The 15,436-nt window shown below is 43.2% G+C and overlaps 1 protein-coding gene across 1 annotated transcript; it reads left to right on the top strand.

Moving 5' to 3' along the window:
* Positions 1–3,703: 3,703 nt before the first annotated feature.
* On the top strand, positions 3,704–15,373 carry PCOAH_00006030 (Uncharacterized protein; the record flags this gene model as incomplete). Its single annotated transcript, XM_020057414.1, has 1 exon — positions 3,704–15,373. One exon carries the CDS (start codon positions 3,704–3,706, stop codon positions 15,371–15,373), a length of 11,670 nt encoding a protein of 3,889 aa, XP_019912908.1.
* Positions 15,374–15,436: the final 63 nt, after the last annotated feature.

The raw sequence follows: 15,436 nt of genomic DNA, 5'->3' as shown, positions 1-15,436 counted from the left end.
GTATGCATTTTTTTTTTTTTTCTAACTTTTCTCGCTAGCTATGCCGGACAACACTCGCCTTTGAGAGGAAATTTGCGAGACGCAATTCTCCTCATTGCTTCTACACGTATTTTTTTTTTTTAATGTGCCTTTTTCATTGGATATGCTTATCCAATTTGCATCCTTCACGAAAATGCAGCTACCTGTTCTAATGACCTCGTTAATATTCACCGCACATAGCGTTCCGCATATGCGCCAAACAAATTGGGGTGCACGTTACATATGCATGTAACGCTTACATATACCCGTTTGGAAAAAAAAAAAAAAAAGATGATGATATTTTTCCTTTTAATTGTCATGCCACTGTGACCTTCTACACATAACCAAAACCGCCCCAAACGGAGTGGTACATTTGAATTGGCTTCATGTAAAGCAAAACATTTCTTACTATCTGCGAACATTTTTTTTTTTTGGAGAAGCCAAAATATAGGGGGCAGGGCATAACACCCGTGCCACCGATAAACACTTGCGCGCATGCACGCGTGAAATAAGGTGACTCCACTATCTGCATGGGTCAAGGTAACTTTTCATTCCGCACTTAGAGGAAAAAAAAAAAAAAAAATTTCCGCATGGGGGAGTTGGTGCACCCGGTTCTTTGCAAATACTTATTCATGCACATATATTTACATATGTATACCTTTGTCTGTCGCCCTAATCCGTACGTTTATCATGTCCATGCCTGCGTCTATATGCGTGTGTCCGTTATCCCGCTTGTACGAACATCTGTCAATGTGTCTACCGCTGTGCGCCACTCGCAAACGAATACGCGTCAGTGCAAAACCAACCGAGGGGCAAGTTTATAAGTGGCCACCTCACCCTTGTCGTTGCCTCTCCATTTCGCTTGGCCAGCCGTACTATTGGCACTTTCCAAATGATTCCCCAATTTAGTTTGGCGCCCTCGTTAACTATTACGTCATTGCTATAATTACTTTTTATTTTCACTTTAGCATTACCACTGTTATTTTATTATTATTTTTTTTCAACCTTTGGCGCCATGTTTTAATTGAATTAATTGCACAACCTGTCGAGACCTTTGCGAAGTGTCTCCCCCCCATCCGCAGAGGCTAAGGACAATTCATGAATATCTACATATGCTCATTTGAAAATGCCCGCATTGTGTACACATAAACATACGCTCAAGTGCACTCCCTGTTAGTAAATTGCGCCTGTATTTGTATGTAGACTTATGCGCACAAATAGTTGCCTGTTTTTTTTTTTTTTTTTTCCGTTACCTCCCTTTTTAAGTGCGTCCATCCCGGTTTTCACCACACGAGTATATTTTAATTTATTACATAACTGGATTATTTAGATATATATTTTTTCTCCTTTGAAGGAATTCGCTGGAGTTCCCGTTCCGCATGTCCGTTTTTTTAATAGTTTGTTTGCCTCCCACTTGTATGTACCCCCTTTTAACCGCGCTAACCGATAACCACCTTCTCATTATGTAGAAGAAATAAAAAGAGGGAGACTTTTTCCCGCAGCCGAGTTCTTTCCTCCATGCATATGTGAACCACATGGAGTAATCGATGCCACCATACACCAAGTGATTATTTACCCGTACATACGTTATACATATGTACCATGAACATAGTGTAAACCTACTTCCCTTATGCTGCTTCCCCATTAACGCGGTGAATTTAAAAAAAAGAAAAAAACTCGGGACTGAATAAACCCGTTACATCCACAGTCCGTCTACCTTTTTAATGCCCCATATATTTACCGCTTATGAATGTGTAACTACCCCCTCGATGTATAGTTCAAACCCGTGGTTCGTCCCATTTTTCGTCTTCTGCTCACATGCCGCTCTAAAGCTGCTGCATTATGCCCCCACAGGAGCAGCATACTGTTCCATAGATGGTTTCCCTTTTTTGGCTGTTAGCATCTTCGTACTATCTTAGACTGTGTATGTATTATAGAAGAGGCACGTTTTCCTCTGCCTGTCTTCCTCCCCGAAGTGGAACTGCTTTGAGCAGTTAAGGAACACCTAACACTTTGAATGCAATAACCTCGTCGCCTTCCAGCGTTGGAATCCCCAATCCGTATTCCCGTGTTACCTCACCGTTACAATATATTTTCTTAAGAACCAATGTACGCTTCTTCGATTTCCTGCATATGTATATGCCCCGATTATCGCACCTATAAGTGTAGTGCATGCACTGAATGTATGTACCGATGGGGATTTCCACTCTCCCCTTTTGCACATAAGTTGTGAGCGAGACAGTAACTGTCCGAAAGAGGCTTGATCCTTCTCTGTGGGACACCTCTTCGAACGTGACATATTTGAAAAAAAAAAAAAAAAAAAAATACAAAAAGGCACACCATTCGTGTGTGCATTATCTTGAGTTACCACCGTGCCACACAACACCGAGTCATTTTTTATTAAAAAAATTTCAACTGAAAGTGATGCTTTAAAATATTCCATTGTTGACCTTTTTTTTAAAAAAATTTCCGCGTGATTTCCTCGATCCACTGAGTGGTTACCCATTTTAATTGCTCAGCTCATAGGTACCAAGTGGGGGTAGATTGTCCTTTGTTTCCATTTAACGGAGCCAGGAAGAGAAAGGGGATCCTACAGGGGCAGACACATTTGTATAAATGTGTGGATATCAAAATTTGTCTGTTCATATCTCCACATGTATAGTTGTCCCTCCGTGAGAATAGATCTTCTGTACCATCGACTTAGGACAAACGTCCTTCCAGTTAGTGCCCTTTCCCCCTTTTACGATAACAACTCACTGTGGTGTGAGAAGTCACTTTGTGGATCCCCTCCCCTTCCTTTGCTCCGCTCTACTTCATATTTATTTGTGTACATTACTTTGTCTTTTATAATTCCCCTTTCGTGAGTGCGTCTATGGGTGAACACACCTAAGATTGTATAAGTTCATTCTTTGTAATTGCTGCACAAATGTAACCCCATCTGCGCACTCGCAAAGATTCTTTTTTTTTTTCCCCTTTTCTCATATTACTACGTTTACTTGTTCCATGTGGATATATACTTATCGAAGAGCATCACCACATATATGTAAAAAAGTGCATGTTTGCTTTTCCCATTGTTGTATCAAAACGACTGCTTTGCAGACAAGCAGTTGCTAACAAATATATACTACGCCATGCGTCCGTCGTGTAATTTTTCTGAGCCGTTTCGCATGCTTATACCTGCACGAATACATCTACACAACAGGACGTGAGGTAAGCTATTCAAATAATTCATGCTTTCCCGTTTCATTTCATGTACCCTTTTTTTACGTTGCTTGTTTGGGAAAAAGGGACTATCCAACTAAAAGGTGAGTCTTTCCCTCGTGGATTCGTCCCACTGCTTCACCACCATTCGTTCTTTTATGATAAATTTATATAAAACATGTCTGCATGATTTTCTACAAACCTAAAATGACCACTTGGGATGAGCGAACCCGGGAGTGATCATCACAAGACAGAGAGCATTTCAAGAAGGCGCAACGTTGCCCATCATTTGGAAGAAGCCTACCGATCTATTCGAGCATATTTACTTGCATAAACATACACATAAGAAAGTACATGTTTGCATATTCCCGCTAGAGCAAATCCGTGTTGACGCACCGGTACAAGGCACGTACTGATAGTGCCCTCCACACGGGCACAGATAGCCACAATTAATTTCACCCTAATATTTGTGTGAGTATACAAAATGGAAAAGAGCTTGCAGGATTTTTTAATCGAAAAGAGAAATGTTACCCAAAATGGGGTCCCCAATATGGTCCTAAGTATATCCCCCAATGCTACGCCAAGCATCACGCAGGAACAATTTAACATGATCATGTGTAGCATAAAAAGGAAAGACAAAAATGACCAGCTACAAACTGCACCACAGATGGAGGCCCAACAGAACGTAGAAAATTATTACCCAATAATGGACGAGGAACATGGTATGCATAACCACACCGGAATGAATTACATAGAGAATAAAATTGTAAGAAGTGGAGATGCCCTGGAGAAGACACATTTTCCCCTATATGTTCAGACTTACCCCAAGGAAAACCAACTCCATGCAGCGCAAAATAATGTCATACATCCACTGCAGGAATTACTTCCACCCACTCCACTCCAATCGAATATAAGAACGAAACAGCTAAATAAAAAAAGTGACCACTGTTACTGTAGTGTCGGAGATGACGTGGGGGTGAACTCCCCATCAGATCAGGGAAACAATTTAATCATGATGCACGGAAAGAATAAAGTTGATTTCATCTCCCCCCACGCAGACGTCCAAAGAATGAAGAACCCCCAAGTGGGACATGTACAAAATTACTTCGACCAAAGTAGCACCAATTACAGCGCGATACAACTTGAACATTTTCACAAGACCCATAAACTGAACCATTGTAATAACCAAATGGAAAATGGTGCAAAGGAGGAGGTGCATTTTGGGGTGGTTAATGGAGACTTCCTGCCATCGGTTCGCTCCTTTATCGTGGACGGTGTGCCTAAGATTGACCACGTGATGAATCATAACCAGGGGGAAATCAACATAGGAAGCGGTGCAGACACCGATCCACGTAAAGGTGTAGAACGCAGCTTCTGCACAAATACGCATGCAGACGGAGCAATGACAAACAACCTTGGAGGTAGCCCACCCAGCCGACTATTCAACCACGCAAGGAACAACGCAAACGATTATGACACCACACACCCGGAAATAAATTTCATGAATGAAAAAGAACAAGAGGTGCTAAACGAGGGGACGATGCCCACAGATGAACTCACAAGCAACATACACTTGGACCCTCCACAGGACCACCACAAAAATAGGGACCTGCTAAATATACAAAATGTGTGTAATCTAAATAGAGATAAAACCGTCATCCAGAGATGCGACTCTCGAGTGAGTAACCAACCAAACAACGAAGATAGACACACGAACCGTAACTATAAGAATGTGTTTCCTGAACAGGAGGGAAACATCTTTGGCATATATTCCAACTGCTCCCTCGTTAGAAGGGAAAATATACCCGTCTACGGTGGTGGAGTTGAGGGCGCCAGCGAAATGGAGCAAACACACCAGGTGATCCACACAAATAACCCACCAACGAGAAAGGAGATCACCCACCCAAACGAAATGATCATCCCCAACCAGCAACCGACCAATTGTGTCATCCACCAAAGTTGCGAGAAAATGCCTCATTTGAACAACCCAGGGAAACAAATTAGTCTGCAGAATGCTATGAGTCTATTAGACGACTACATAAGCAAAACGAAAATAAACAAGATGCTCCTCCCTAGCAGGGAAAGCTCCTCAGGAGGTATCAACGTCCAAACTGAGATGAATACCCCAGCAGGAACAATTCAAAACGAACTCAGCCAGGGGCGGTATGTGAACCCTAATTGGAGCGAACAACCATTTGTGCACAATAACAACCAAGTGAACAAATCGAATCACCTCAACGGAATAGACATGGAAAAGGTAGGAAGAGACCTCCACAGGGATGATTTCCCACTGGTCGATAAAGGGACAAATATACCACATGATACATTGCTCCGTTTTGGCAGTGCCAAGTACAGAGACCTACACAACCGTATAGACGAATCGAAAGGGGACAAATGCATAGGAAGTTTAAATGTAAATACTGCGGGGATAGGAAACTGCGCTAACAATGTCATTAACGGGGGGGAGACTACTTATGGTAAAAAATTTGAAGCTTACACGAACGCAAATATTACCACGATGGGAAATATTTTAACGCAGAAAAGTTGTACTGTAACTGCAAACACAGAATTTGAACCCCACTGTAATGAGGACCATCTAGTCACCAACATAGATCTGAGAAACGACAAACAGAATAACTCAATCGTGAGCACAATGGAGGACAAGTCCAAATGGCTAGTCAGCCTGTGCAGAAGAACGAACAATTTTAACGTAGGAAACTCCATCACCCTTAATGAACACGTAATGAGTACAAGTAGGCTCCTCAATCAGAACGACAAAACGAAGCTGCTCAGTGGTGGAAGAGTCCAAACGGGTGATATCCCTTGTAGCCATTCGGAGGAAGGAGGGGGGATGCTTCTAGACGAGGTTAACAGAATTGGGGCCTTCTCCCCTGAGGGGTACTTCCTTGACAGTACGCAGGAGAGGGGGAATAGCTCCCACATCGAGAGCAACGGGAACAACTACGTCCCCATGGTAATCCCACACCATGCCGCCTCCAACCCAGCCAATTTTCTCAGTTCTGCAAACAAAAGTAAAGAGGGAATGGCACCCCTATCCCTGATGCTACAACAGAATAAACAGCATAGTATATGCCATAGTGTACAGCTAAACCAGGGTGAAGAACACCACACCAGATGTACTTCCAACGGTCCTCCTCACCACCACAACCACAGCAATGGAAATCATAGTCTGGACATTTTTACGAACAATTCTGCAAACTACGCAATTGAAAAAATGGGGAAAAAGGCCCTTCCGTTTGATGCCCCGATGTGCAATATGGATAATTCCAAACAGGTGAACCTTCTGAACCCAATTAAGCAAATCATGCAGCCTATGACAGTGTTCCAGTTTGACCACCACGGGGGGGCATGTAATGGGACCATTTGGAGGGAGCTCCTGGGTTTTCGAAGAGGTGCAATGGATTTAGCAGTGGACTCCCCAATTGGGAACATCACAGGGGGAGGCGCCTACCCAAGTGACGGGAAAAACGACAACCATTACGATGACTACCATGGTGAAGGATATACCAGTGGCTACCCAGAACGGCACACCGACACAAGGAGAACAACCGTGGGAGACGTCCCCCCAGGGAGCAAACTGGAAATCATAATACAAAACATACGATACTACAGCAACAAAATATTCAATGATGTATTCATGAACAACGACGCTTTAAAAAAAAAAAAACTGACCGAACTGAATCTCTATTTAGCCAAATTAAGACTGAAAAATTATCAGGACTTTTTTTTTAATTTAAATAAGTTCTACGAAATGTTTCTTCTCCTACTGAATGCAAATTATGTCCATAAATTTAACTCCTCCATTTTGTATAGCATTTGTGTGGTTGCAAAGAACCTCCTGTTTTTACTCCACCTGGGGGTGTACATTCTACACGTGATCAAGACGTGTCTCTACTGTGTCGTCAAATTAATTTTAATCAAGCCCATTTCCATTTCGGACAAGGCGTGGTTCTTCCTCCTTAATTTGTACAAGTCCCTCTTCGAGAAGTTATACCAGTACTTTAAGAGTGACCTCCTGCTTGGTGAGTACAAAGGGGAATGCCGCGATTTGCACACCTACGATGATAACTCCCTGGCAATCCTCCTCCCCTTTATAAACGCCTTCAACGAGACCATCCTGGAATACGCCAAAATTAGAATCATCTCGAGGAACAAAAAGAAGGAGGAACTCATTGCCTTTCCACTGTACGAGTCGCTCAAGCCGTTTTTCTTTGTCAACACGAATTACCCAGATGAGGTGGACATAACGGAGGAAGACGAAGTGGAGGTGGAAGATCTACCCCTGGAGGGAGCTGGAGAAGGGACGGGGTACACCACACGCAGCGGGCAGGCTACAAATGCGCCCCATACAGAATGTCCGGAAAATAGGGGAAATCTGAAACAGCTCAACCAAACAGCTACCGAAACGACCGACGAAGCGAGTGAACAAACCACCTCTCTGAAAAAGACATCCATCCCTGGTGCAACAGTTCCCAAAAGGAAAAACAGCGACTCCCAGAAGGGGAACCACTACTGCTCGGACCAGCAAAGCGGGAAAGTAGACTCCGTGGCCACATTTTATTCCAAAAAAAAAGAAGAAAACGACGAGTTAGCCGTGTGCATACGAAATAATATCCTCTGTTGTGTACATGTCCTAATAAAAATGTTTTCGCACATCTATATAAACGATTGGGACAAAATCCTCTACTACTACAATGAGAACAGAAAAAAATGGATCCCCATATTTTTGACCCTCACGATGAATGACCAGAATCAGAAGATCCGAACGAATTCGATTTTGTGCCTCAAGTACCTCTTCGACTGTAAACAACTCAAGTACTGGTTTCTGCTGAAGGAGGGGAGTTACACCAACGCTCCGCCTGGAAGCCACATTAGCGATCAGGTTAATAGCCAAGTTAGCTATCCCACCGGCAGAACGAGATCACACGAAGAGACATCCCCCGTAGAATACCCACATAACAGGACGAATAACCTCACGAAGCAAATTCCAAACGGAAGTACAACCAAAGAAATAATACAACTAAACAAGCACAATCAAAGCGCGCCCATAAAGGGAGACAACTACCTTCCTCCCAGTAACACCCCTTTTGGAAAAAACTCCTACAACAGTGCAGGTTATACCAACCCGTCTTTCCCAGACAAACAGACGAAGCAGAATATACAAATGGGCAAAGAACATCATCCAGTTCCTTTCCTTAACGATATAAACCACATCATGAAGAGAGAAGCAGAAATTGGAACAAATGCTCGATCATCACGGGGAAGCCTCGAAGGGGAGAATCAAATGCAGACCTACGGAGAAGTGAGACCTGATAACCCTGTTGGTAGAAGCTCCAACTGTGGCATTCCCAACCACAGGCAAGAATACAGTTATGAGCGCTACGCGAAGGAACAGTCCAACGAGAAAGCAAACTACTGTAGTGCAAGAAAAGCCGCCACTGAACAGATCATTGTAAAGCTACTCACACAGTTTACCAAACTTATAACCAGAACATACATGGTCAACAGAGAAAGTAATTTCTACACCCCCACGGATAGACTAAACATCTGCCGTTTTTTCCTTAGAGTTTCCCAATCGGTATTAATACCAAAGTATAAAAACTTACTGAAAAATATTTTAAAGTTTTTTTTTTTCTACTTATTAAAATACCTCATATATTTTAACCATGGCGATGTTTTTCATTTCTGCGTTAAGAAGTTACTCCACAAGGATGGTACCTCCAAAAGGAATCGGAAAACAGAAGGGAACACCCCCTTTGGTTATTCACTCTTTCCATACATCGAACAGTTCACAGAGAGGGAAAGGAAAGCAACTCAGTTTTGCAGTTCCAACGTGGTGTGCAGTCAGACAAACAATAATGTGCACCTGAACCGACATAGAAGTGAATTTTTCCACACGAAGCAACTGAGTGATAACGACTTCTACCCGCATGACTACCTAGACGAGGATGAGCGCGTGTTTAGCTCGCTTAATAATTACCTGAATAACCTTAGGGACACGGAGGAGCACGAAGAGAGTGATGTGCAGGAGGGGGAGCAGTCACCCAATCAGAGGTGGGACCAATCGGGGGGCGATCCAACCTGCACTGGGAAAGGCCTCCCCATCCACCACCATCGCATGACCCACCTAAGTCTAGCCGATCAGGAGGAGAGCGCCAAAAAACCAAAACGAAAAAGTAAGGCAGATATGAAAAAAGAAAAAGAAGAAAGAAAAAACACAGAGAGTAATAATGAGGACGGAGAGGAAAACCCCCCAAATGATAGCAACAAAGACATCACTGGGTATGACAAAAGTGAGGAAAATACTTTTGAACAGGCGGAGGAATTATCCCCCTCTCATGTGCATTCCAATGATATGGATAAAAATGGAGCGAGTGCGAACCCCCCCGACGGGAGGACAGACATGGATACGACACCAGATGCACTGCAACTGAAAAATAAAAAAAAAGAAGAGGAAGAAGAAGGGGAAGACGATGACGAAAATGATGAAGAGGATGGTGACGAAGAAGAGGAATCCACAAAAGGGAGCGTATGTTCATGCAAACCTGCAAACATAATCGATTCTACAAAAAAAATAAAAAAGGTCGGCAAAAAAAGAAACGACAACGATCTATCCTACCTGTACAAACACATAGACAAAATAAATAAGCAACTCCTATCGAGCGAAGATTACGATCTGCTGATCAGCATTCTCTACTCCAACGACTATTCCAGGGGGTCCAAATATATAACCACGATAACGGTTATTATAAACATATTTTCGGTCCTGCTGTGCAATTACAATGATGAGATTTTTCGCTTCCTCTGTACCAACATATACGGGCAGAATATGAATAGAACGTTAAATGGTTACAATATTTACTGCCACCACGCTCCGCATAATCAGCTGTATGACATCTCCTTTGCACAGTTAATCTACTTCATGTTGATATTTCTTTATAAGATTTTTTACCAGCCCTGCACAGATGGAATAGATATTTGGCTCGAAAACGGGAACCAACTGGTGGGCGATAAGGGGTGGAAAGAGGTTATACCAAGGGGGGAACCCAACCCAGGGGACGCTAACCCATTGGAAGAGACAGAACAATGCCAAGAGAAAGAAAACATAAATTTGTACAACAACAGCGATCAGGAATACTCCCTTAGAGGGCACCCCAACAGAACGGATCGCTCAAACGCAAACCTCAGATCCTACCGTTACGAAAAAAAATACGTAAACAATTCATACAACGACCTCTACGATAATTACATCATTTCCTACATGCAGCAGGAAAATAACGACACGAACCAACTTAATAATTTCCTGAACAGAAATAATTTAATGCCCAATTTAATACCGTATGATATTCAAATTTTCAAGAATATCTTCCTAGTCTTCCAGAAGACATTAAAGCATTACCTGTTCTGTTATATGCACTGCTGGAATGACGTCAGAACTTTGCTCGAGTATTTCTTACAATCGGAAAATGTACACATAAAAATTATTTCCATTAAGATAGTCATAGATATTTTCACCTTTATCAATTCTTACTACGAGGTTAACTGCAGTGAATACGAACTTCCAACATATAGACAAAAGGATGAATATAAGAATGACGGAATATTTAATAACACTGCGTCGAGGGGGAACGTGTGGGACAACTGCATGGGGGAACACATGTTGAGTCCCCAGTTGGGTGGGACAGAAGAATTACCCCCGTGTGATCAACTGTGCAGGAAGAACCGCTCCGACGTGGGTTCATTTAAAACTGGTTTAAGACACTCTGTGCAGAGATCACCCTGTGGAAGTGTGCACAGCCGCATCGCCAGTGCAAAGGGAGTCAGACATGTAATCCCAGATTGGAATACCTCAATCGGGAACACCTCAAACTGTTTTCTGAGCCCCCCGAAGGGATCACCCACTAGAAGCGCTTCCAAACATACGCTTGATCACGTGCAAAAAGAGGTCCCCCCCGAGGGAAATACAAACGGTACGCCCGACCAGCACCAGATCGAAGCAACCCAAATGAGCAAGAAGAAACAATTCGTGCAGCTCGTCGAAAGCGACATGATCGAACTATTCAGGAAGTACATTCTCATCCACATCCATAACATAAATAAAATACACAACGACATCACAAACAGAAGAAGCAAACTCAAGCATATTTTTCTAAACACCATTATCTGCATCTCCCATTTAAGCTACACAGGATTTAAAATCCTAACCGTTGATGACATCCAACGATTGGCAAAACTCGTCTCCTCCTGTGTCCACAGCATTAAGTGTAACATAATTACCGCCCTGAGCAAATATATTATAAAGTACATTTTTACCTTTAATAAAAAATTTATCCAAAATTATGAAAAGAGGATAAACTTGCTGCATATAAATTCTACCAATGTGTACTATAATAATATCCTCACCACGGCAGCGGGCGTGTCTGTGTCTACTGGGGGAGTTACCCCAGCCCACAGCGGCATCACTCACGCCGCAAAGAATGAATCTTTACAAAATGCCTTGCAAAAAAACATCAAAAGTAACGCCCACAGCGTAGACACATTTGAGCGAAAGTGCAAAACGAACATGTGTACGAGTGTAACCACAGGGGGTGTTACCTCCCCACAGGTAAACGGCACACCTACAAACATTTTCATACATTCAACCCAGACGAATACGGGTTCCGAACGGGTGAGTGGAAGCTGCAAGGTATGTCCTGTTCTTATCGAAGAAGAGGCAAAGATTAGCAATAACCATGGTAATACCTCCCCGCATGACGATAATTACACCCACCAAGGATGGCGTGATAAAAAAGATTTGTTCGAAAATGTAGCGCGCACCCCCACCCGTTCAACCATATACAACCCGGAGCAGGTCCCCAACCACAACAACAGTCGTAGAAGCAGCAATAGCAACATGGGAAGAATGGCACGTGAATTAAGGCAAGTGGGTACACACTCAGCGTGCACAATAATGGAAAAGCTGAAAGAGTCAGTTCAATATGAGCACTCATCGGATGTGACTCCCTACTCAAGGGACACCACCACTTCTGCAAATATAGGTGTGTTAAACGCAATTTCCGAGAAGGAACGAAAAGCACAACCGAAGCAGCAGCAACGGAAAGAGAACCCCGTACGCTGCATCAGTATAGCTGACTCAACATTTAAATGCTCCCTGGGAAAACCCATGCTGGAAGAACGAACAAGCAGAATGAGCAACCCAGGGGGGAGTAACGAAGACCAGATGACCAAAAATAATCCGCCCAAACTTACCTGCACTAAAAAAGAGGTAGACGGAAAAGATACGGAGCTGTTCCCCAATAGTTCCCTAACCAAAATGGCGACGAATACGAGAAATGTCAATAAAGACAAAATGAGAAAATTGTGTGGATTGCTGAAGAGGCAGAACAGAAGGGGGGGTCCCCAGATGGATGCATTGAAGAAGCATGAGAATCGCCAAAGAGAGATGACCAACCAGGTGAATGAGATGAACACACAGCGTAATGACAAACAGGTTTTACTCCCACCCAATGGTGAAATTGTGCAACCGAAAAAGAACACCGAACAGGTCACTGAGCCAGGTAGAACAAGAGACACATGTCTAATCAATTCCCTCCACGTGTACGAAAAAGACCAAGGGGACGAAACCCCATCAAACGACTCCCAAGGCAGACAAAGGAATGACGCATACCTACTAGAAAAGCAAAGAAACGAAAGGAAATTGTTCGAGCTGTACTACATATATATCTACATCATCATTCACATTATCAAATTTTACAACGATTCCTTTGTAGACCTAAAGTACTACACATACAACTGCATATGCGAAATAGCTAGTTCCTATGTCCCCTTTTATTTTACTCAAAACAGCATCAAGACTTTTTCCTACTACAGTAACTACAACAGTGAGGAGAACAAGGACATTAACAAGTTTATAAGCTTCATTAACGGAATTCGCTTATCCTCAGATGTGGATGGGTTGAAGTTATTCCGCCTGCGGGGGGACACCGTTACGGGGGAATTGGTCCATTGCAACGAGCACATACATACCAGTGTAGCCGATAGTTTTTTTCACAAAGGGGTAACATGCTTCACCTCCAGCAGCAATAACACAACGGCCAGTAGCACCTGCACGACGGGGAGAGGTGCGCCATGCAGAGATTTTCCAACCGACGCAGGGAGTATCCCCACCCCCGGCAACCACCCAAATGGCATCACTAACCACAACGAAGAAAAACTACATGACCAATTCTCAAACAACATATACCTCATTTCCTACATCGAGTACATCTACATCCTCCTCCTAATCATACGAGAAAACAAAAACGTAGAGAAGGATCGGGCCATCTGTTGCATAATTAGGTATGTAGGATTTATATGCAAAAATGTAAACTTTTTTTTATTCAATTCGATCAGCTTGCTACCCTCGACGTTTCTGCTGAAGTATTTCATGTACCTGAATAATTTGGTCGAGAAGAAGGGGCTCCTCGGGGGGGGACTGTCCACAGTTGGACGTAGATGCAGCAGAGGGTCTTCACACGGCGCTGCCAACACGGGTGTTGTGGCGAACGGGGAGGATGCGTCCAAGGGGAAAAGGAACCTAAGCAGAAGAAGTACCGATGCCTTAGTGACCTGCCACTTGCAGAAGAGCAACTCCGAAATGAAGTCAACGCAAAAGTGCAAACTGTATCACTTGTTCCTCAACGTCTACGTAAAGTATGAATATAATTTTGAAGACAACTTCTTTTCGTGCACCGATAGCGCAGCGAAGTTGGAGGGGTCAGACGGGGAGAAGGAAATATCCACAAAGATGGCCAGTTCAAATGAGGATCCCCCCCAAAAGGGTGATTCCCGCGAAGGGGGTAGAAGGAAGGAGAACAAGAAGGAACAACCTTCCCAGGAGAAGCCAGATCGGACGCAGAACATTTCAGGGCATGCCCCCCAGGAAGTACTAAACCCGGAGCATCTCTTCCAGGGGTACTCCGATCAGAGGGAGGAGAATGTCCACACAGACCCCATCGTCCTAGAAATAAAGGACATCTTCCACTCCAGCAGAGGCAAAAGTAACCCCCCAATAAACAAAGCGAACAACAACGTCGACGCAAAAATTATTCTCTACCTCCTATCCATTGTGAAGGATCACATAAAGAACAAAATCACATGGAATGTCCTCTACGCCTTCAAACTGATATACAACAATTTCTCCTTCTTCCTGGCTCACAACTTTGCCGAGCTGCATAGCCAAATTCTGGACCACCTAATAAGTACACTCAGGTACACAAATGTATATAAAATAAAGATCCTCTCCTCTTTGGCGTTGATCCATATCCCCCTATACTACAACATCGATAAAGTAAAGTTGAAAGAATTATGGGATACACTGGTTACTAACATCTTCTACCTGGACCTCATCTTCGTCAGTGATAAATCTAACAGTAAACAGTTCCTCTGCTACTATGAGAAGGGAATAAATTACCTCACCATAAGTAAAAAAACTGAGTACAAATATAAGTGCACGCTTAGAGTAAATATCTGCGAACTCCTCTACATGTGTATCTACCGATCCTACGTCCACGCCAATATAAACGCAGACATCGTATTCCATAACAGGAAAGTAAATTGTTTTGAAGCCTTCAAAAATTACACGCACATTTTTAACATAAATAATGACGTCCATATTTATAACTTGACTCATATCTTCAACAACCACGTAACTTACTACTCCTTCTATAATAATGCTGTTTCGCCGGGCAGAAAATTACCAACCGGCACATCCGGGGGGGCAGCCATTCCCCCAAATGGGACAGTTGCACGTGATAGCAGCCATTCGATGGAACTACGAACAACCTCAGCTGTAAGGCTCAGACATAGCAGATCACACTTGGAAGATAGGAGAAACCAAGTTGGAAGGACCCTGAAAAAGCAAGTAGAAGAAGTAGAATTGAACCACCATGATACATTCCAACTGCAACTATTCCTGAACAACCATTTTGATAAGTACCATTTTGTTTACAAAAATTTATTGGGCACTGGGAAGAACCCCATTTTTCAAATCCTCTTTCAGAAGCTCCACGAAGAAATTAAGTTATCCTTAAAGCGCTTCCTCGAGAAGAGGAAACTCACCAGTTTGGAATCCCCCAGGGGGGTCACCACCTAAAAGGGAACGACGAGCTTCCCCTAAAGGAGAGCCTTTTTAGCGAATACAAAGAGGTGGCAACTA

This window comes from Plasmodium coatneyi, chromosome 3 (assembly GCF_001680005.1).
Source record: "Plasmodium coatneyi strain Hackeri chromosome 3, complete sequence".
Taxonomy (NCBI): Eukaryota; Apicomplexa; class Aconoidasida; order Haemosporida; family Plasmodiidae; genus Plasmodium; species Plasmodium coatneyi.
This window is presented reverse-complemented; position numbering and strand designations above follow the sequence as displayed.